Genomic DNA, 5,897 nt, shown 5'->3' with positions numbered 1-5,897 from the left:
CGCGGTGTCGGTTCCGACCTTGGACAGCTCCCAGGCCTGTCCGCCCAGTTTTCCCGTCTGTCCCACGAGTCGGAACCCGAGCCGCACCGGCGTTTGTAAAGGGGATGCTGCAGGGTCCGCGAAGTTGCCTCCGCATAGACCGCCAGCCGCTCCGCTCCGTGTGTGCTTTTCTCCGGGAAGACGCTGCGGATGTGGTCAGATTCCCACGGGGCGGCATCCGAGAAGGTTAACTGCGGCTCTCGGTGCTGTGCCCTCCTTGTCGCCGCCGCCGCTGGCGGGAGGGGTGTCAGCCAGGCTGGCGACCGGGTGGAAAAGCCGGCTGAGCCGCCCGGGCTGCGCGGGAGGGAGCGGGCTGCGGGCGGGCCCAGGAAACACATCCCGGGCCCTCCGTCCACTGCTGTCCCCAAGTCGGAAACCCTTCCCGCATCCATTGGATCCTCATCTCTGAGGTGTGGACTTAAACATGAATAATTTGGGGACTGGGATGCAGCGCGCGCGCGCGCACACACACACACACACACACACAGACACACACACACACACCCCATGCTGTGAGTCCCAGTGCCGCCTGGGCTCCGTGCAGGCAGCCGGACAGGATGCCCACACCCTTGAACCTGGCAATGCTCTAGAATCCCCTGTACCGGCAGTGGGGTCCAGGAAAGGGATGGCCCAGAACACCAGCCGGAAACAGATTCTACAATTTGCAGCAGCACTCCCTCATTAACCTCCCAAGAAAAAAATTTACAAGCCAGCGAATGAAGGGCACAGAAATGAAACTTGTTGCATAGCGTGGAAAATGACAGCAACTCTCAAAGTTGCTTCCCCTGCCACTTCCTTCCTGTGCTGGGGAGAAAGGCGAGGGAGAAGGGATGGGGATCCAGCTGGGCACCTTCCCCGTCGGGTCTGGAGAAGAATGATACACCGGTGCCCCAGGCAGACCAGCCAATCAGCCGACCACCTCAGGCTGGATGCTCAGGGCTCTCTCCGAGATAAGCAGACACCATTTCTGTGCTTCCCACCAGGGCGGCGGGCGGTGTGATGGAGGCCTTTGCCTCTACTGCCTGACCCCGGCCGTTTCTCTTCCCTGGGCATAGGAGGCATATGCAGAATACCTGAGGAGCATCCACTACATCTCCCAGGTGCTGCTGGAAGAAGTGGAAACCACCCAAGGTACAGCTCTCAGCCTCACTGCTGCTCCTGGGCTGGTCAGATTTTGGACACCTAAGTCCTTGGTGGGTTTCAGGCCTGGGGGTGTCCTGTCCTACCCACTTGGTCATTAGCAGAAGGTGAATGGCTGGGCACTCAGTCAGCATGAGCTATCTTGGTGTGATGTGATGTGGGGGGGGGGTACTCGAGTAGGACGTGACCAGGGAGGAGTGACCTGAGCAAAGGCTGGGGGCAGCCTTCCAGCAGAGGGGTGAACAAAAGCCCTGAGCTGAGAGTGGGTGCTGGGTGTGAGGAAAGGCAGGCAGGCCGGGGCAGGTTCGTGCATTAGGGGCAGGCAAGGAGCTAGGGTGGTCCCACAGGAGGGTTAGCTTATGGAGAGGCTGGGTTAGCTCATGGAGAGGCTGGGTTAGCTCATGGAGAGGCTGGGTTAGCTCATGGAGAGGCTGGGTTAGCTCATGGAGAGGCCGGCATGGGGGCAGAGCCTCCAGCAGGTCCCCATGGTGGGGAGAGCAGTGGTGAGACCTCCTGGAGGTGGATGGCCTGGGGGATGTTCTTTGAAGGTGGACTTCACCAGACTTGCTGGAGGGGGAGAATTCTGCTTGAGGGCACCTTGGTTGGGAGAGGTGGGAGTCACCACGGTCGGAGCAGCCCTAAGGAGCCAATGAGCTTAGCAGAGGTCTGGGGACTGCAGGACGAGGACTGGGAGGAGTTTGGGGCAGTAGCCCAGGAGGTGTCCTGGGGGAGAGAGACCCTGAGAGGTTGGGGAGCACTTGGGACTAGGGCAGACATGAGGGTGAGGGCAGTTTCAGTGGGAGTGTGTTGAGGGGCTGGCTGTGAAGGGAGCAGGAGGTTGGTCAGGACTTGGGCTGGTGGTGTCCAGGGGTTTGGGGAGGCAGCTCCTACAGCGAGTGTCTGCTGGTAGGAGAGTCTATAGCAGCCGTGGGCAAACTACAGCCCGCGGGCCGGATCCGGCCCATTTGAAATGAATAAAACTAAAAAAAAAAAAGACCGTACCCTTTTATGTAATTTTTACTTTGAATTTATATCAGTTCACACAAACACTCCATCCATGCTTTTGTTCCGGCCCTCTGGTCCAGTTTAAGAACCCATTGTGGCCCTCGAATCAAAAAGTTTGCCCACCCCTGGTCTATAGAGTGGAAGCCCTAGGGAGGGTGAGGGTGGGCCGAGCCCAGCCGAAGGCCAGGAAGTGGGTGAAGAAGTTGTCTCTGTGAAATGGTCCCTGAATGGTGGCCCATCTGGAGGAGGGGCTGTGGGTGCATGTGACATCCTCAGGAGAAAAGGCCCCGTTGGGTAGAGAGAGGCTCTGATGGTCCAGCTGAGACAGTGGGACAGTCAGTCACATGCTGGGCTGGCCCTGCTCAGAGCCCGAGGACCGATGGTCAGAGGTGAGGGGTGGGAGGGCTGGCCCGGGAGTCAGAGGTTAGGAGACAGTCAACGTGCCCTTGTGTTTATCTCAGCAAGAATCTGGTTAGTGAATGAGTGATGATAACAGCCTTCCTGTCCGTGCCCAGACGCTGGGGAGCCCGTGCCCCCGGATGCCCTGAAGATGCTAAAGCTGGCAGAGCAGTGTCTGGAGAGAGCCCAGTCAACGGTGGCCAAGCTTGGTGGGTCTCCAGCAGGGACTCCAGTGGGACTCCATCCCCCCAAGTTTGTCTCCTCGGTGGCCTGTGGGCCCTGGGCCAATTCGTGGCTCTGTGTGCCTCTCAGGGAAAGCCTGCCTGAAGCCAGCCCTGCCGGCGGCTGCTGGCCCCTCGCCTACCAGCCGACACCGCCGGGTGTACTCGGACGAAGGGGGGAAGCTGCTCCCGTTCCTGCCGCCAGAGATCTTCCAGAGGCTTCAGGTGGTGGAGTCGCAGAGCTCTAAGAAGTAAGATGGGGGTGCAGGGGGCGCACAAGGAAGGTGGGCGGAGCCTGGGTTTGGCCTGCGAAGGGAGCTCACAGTGGCAGGGTTAGTTTAGGTGAAATGGGTCCCAGGATGGAAATGCCCGTGTGCCTGGCGGAAACACATACAAACTGTCCTTGGAGAAAACCTCCTTTAACTTCCGTAAAATAAGTGGCACAGGGTCCGAGATCACCAGGCACACAAGGAAGTAAGAAACCAAAGGAACGACAGAGACAGACTACAAAGCTGTCGGATGAGTTGTCAGGTACAGCTTACAAAACAGTCGTGCTCTCTGTATTTAGAAGTGAAAAGCACGTGTGACGATGCCTACAGGTTGCCCTGGCCAGTGTGGCTCAGCAGTTGAGTGTCGTCTGTGCACCAAGAGGTCACAGGGCATATGCCTGGGATTTGGGCCTGATCCCCAGTAGGGGGCATGCAGGAGGCAGCTGATAAGTGTTTTTCTCTCATTGATGTTTCTCTCTTCCTCCCTCTCTTTCTCCCTAAAATCAATAAAAACATCTTTTTTTAAAAAAGAAAAGACAATACCTGCAGAGAAAAGAAATACCTGCAGGAACAAGAAATTATAAAATCTGACCTAGCAAATAAAGAATTAAGTAGAAACTAAATGAAGACTATAACACCACCATTATTGTTAAACATGACGTGATAACAGTAACAACAAATTACAGTTGATCCTTGAACGGCTGGGGTTTGGGGGCACAGAACACCGTGCCTCAGGCTGCTCCGGAGGCTCCAGGCCCCTGGCTCGTCCACCTGGGGCTCTGGGGCAGGGCCAGGCCCAACGCTGCCACCCCAGGGCAGCCATTCTCCCCGTCCCCCACCCAGGAAAGCAGGAAGAGGTGGGACCGAAGCTTTGGTGGTGGGTGGCTGTGGGAGCTATTCTCCAGTAGAGGTGGTTGTCCCTTTCATGGGCTGCTCACGGGTGCCTTGGTGCCTTAAGAGTCTCATGTTGTTGCCGAACACACATGACTGAATTGCATCAAGGGCTGAGGTCTGGCTTCCTGTGAAAAGTCAGGCGTCCTGCCAACAGTCCCGCATTTCGGGGGGCTGTGGTCCAGTCCCTCCAGACACCCTCCCTCCTTTACACTTCCTGCCGACTCCGTGGCTACTCCCTCACGTCCTGGCCTCAGGGCTGAGTCGGGAAGGGTTCTCGGGTCCCCAGAACATTGCTGGGCTTCCTGGGCCTGGACAGCAGCTTGTCCCGTTTCCAGGGAGCTGACACCCCTGGAGGAGGCCTCCCTGCAGAACCAGAAGCTGAAGGCCGCCTATGAAGCCCGGATGGCCCGTCTGGACCCCAGCCAAGCCCTGCAGAAGACGTCGCTGGTGAGCAGGCCCCAGGGAGGCTGTGTTGCTGGGGGAGGGAAGCAGGCCTTACTCCCCCTTCCCCTCCTAGACCCTGTCCCTGCAGCGGCAGATGATGGAGAACCTGGTGATCGCCAAGGCCCGGGAGGAGACTGTATCCTTTCTGTCCACCAGCCTCTGTGTCCAGAGGGGGTATCGGGAATGTGACCTTGAGCTGAGGGAGGAGGAGGGGGAGAGAGGAGCAGGTGACAGGGTCAGGGTGTGGGCACGACCTTCTTCAGCTTCGGGAGAGCCATGTGCTCGGGGAATGGTCCGCACACCCCCCTTGGCAAAGACCGTCCTGCCCCCCAGCAAAGGGACTCCACTCCATCCTTCAAGTCACCTGCCTCCCTCGCTAGTGGGTGCCCGTCCTCCAGCGCCGTCACTGGACCGGACCTCCTGAAGGGCCGAGGCAGTGCCCTGCCCACTGGACCCTGAGTCCGGCCGGGCTTAGTGCAGGTGCAGGGCTTCGGGTGCGGCCTTAACTCTGCGCCAGCTGCAAAGGAAGATGGAGGAGCGGCGGCTGCGGCTCCAGGAGGCCGCCAACAGGTGCGTCCCCTCCCATCGGTCCAGCCTTGGCCTCAGGGCAGCTGGGAGGACTGGGGGGCGGGGGGCGATGCACCCAGACGCCCGAGGCCCAGCCCCGTCCGTCCTCCCCAGGAGGTTCTGCAGTCAGGTCACCCTGACCCCCGAGGAGCGGGAGCAGCGGGCCCTCTACGCCGCCATCCTCGAGTACGAGCAAGACCACGTGAGTCCCAGGGGCAGGTGCCTGGGCCATGGGCTGCGGCTCCAGGTGGGGGTCCTTGGGGTTAGGGTTACCTCTCTCCCCCCTCGTGGGGCACAGGGTCCCCTGGGCCTGATGGCATTGGATCTTCACTGCACCCCAGGGTAGGTATCAACAAGGAGGCCTGGCCTTTTGGGGTGCAGCGCTGGCTGGGTCGGGGAGGAAGGAGGGACTTCCCTTAGTGGGGTCCCGTGCTCTCCTCCACGGTCTCCTGTTCTGCAGGACTGGCCAAAGCACTGGAAGGCCAAGCTCAAGAGGAACCCTGGGGACCTGTCGCTGGTGACCAGCCTGGTGTCCCACCTGCTCAGGTACAGGGTCCTCAGGCCCCGCCCTCTGGCTGCTGGAAGAACTAGGAGGGGAAGAGGTGATCGTGGGCTGGGGGCGTGCTGCCCAGGCCCCTTTGCCCAGTGGTCTTTCAGGGCCTTTCTCTGCCTCCTCCAAGGGGTGGGCCATACTCTGAGGAAGGAATACGAGATGCTTCTTGGACGAGGGGTGTGGGGAGGGCGGGCTGCTCAGCCCCCAGGCCCGAGGCCAGCCAGGGGCCGCAGTCCCTCTAACCCACAGCCTCCGCTTGTGCTGGCAGTGTTCCCGACCACCCCATCGCGCAGCTCCTGAAGAAGCTCCAGTGTGCGGTGTACCGGGCGCTGTACCACGTCGTGAGCAGGGGCGCTGCGGCCGCCC

The 5,897-nt window shown here is 60.0% G+C and overlaps 2 protein-coding genes across 2 annotated transcripts in view; both read left to right on the top strand.

Annotated features, from left to right (window-relative positions):
• LOC102768865 (charged multivesicular body protein 1a) overlaps window positions 1-5,897 on the top strand; it is a 39,416-nt gene that overhangs the window by 6,560 nt on the left and 26,959 nt on the right. The gene's annotated exons all lie outside the window — the stretch shown is intronic.
• Window positions 105-5,897, top strand: part of VPS9D1 (VPS9 domain containing 1) — a 10,193-nt gene continuing 4,400 nt past the window's right edge. Inside the window, 11 exon segments of the mRNA XM_015572032.1 lie at window positions 105-225; window positions 325-449; window positions 1,095-1,170; window positions 2,700-2,792; window positions 2,896-3,055; window positions 4,303-4,414; window positions 4,485-4,547; window positions 4,929-4,981; window positions 5,093-5,180; window positions 5,439-5,524; window positions 5,800-5,897. The exon segment at window positions 5,800-5,897 is cut by the window's right edge and continues 40 nt beyond it. Of these exon segments, the coding sequence (XP_015427518.1) occupies window positions 105-225; window positions 325-449; window positions 1,095-1,170; window positions 2,700-2,792; window positions 2,896-3,055; window positions 4,303-4,414; window positions 4,485-4,547; window positions 4,929-4,981; window positions 5,093-5,180; window positions 5,439-5,524; window positions 5,800-5,897 (1,075 nt within the window).

The sequence above is a fragment of the Myotis davidii genome, unplaced genomic scaffold (assembly GCF_000327345.1).
Source record: "Myotis davidii unplaced genomic scaffold, ASM32734v1 scaffold1453, whole genome shotgun sequence".
NCBI classification, from domain to species: domain Eukaryota; kingdom Metazoa; phylum Chordata; class Mammalia; order Chiroptera; family Vespertilionidae; genus Myotis; species Myotis davidii.
Note: the sequence above shows the minus strand (reverse complement) of the source record. Positions and strands in the feature narration are given on the sequence as shown.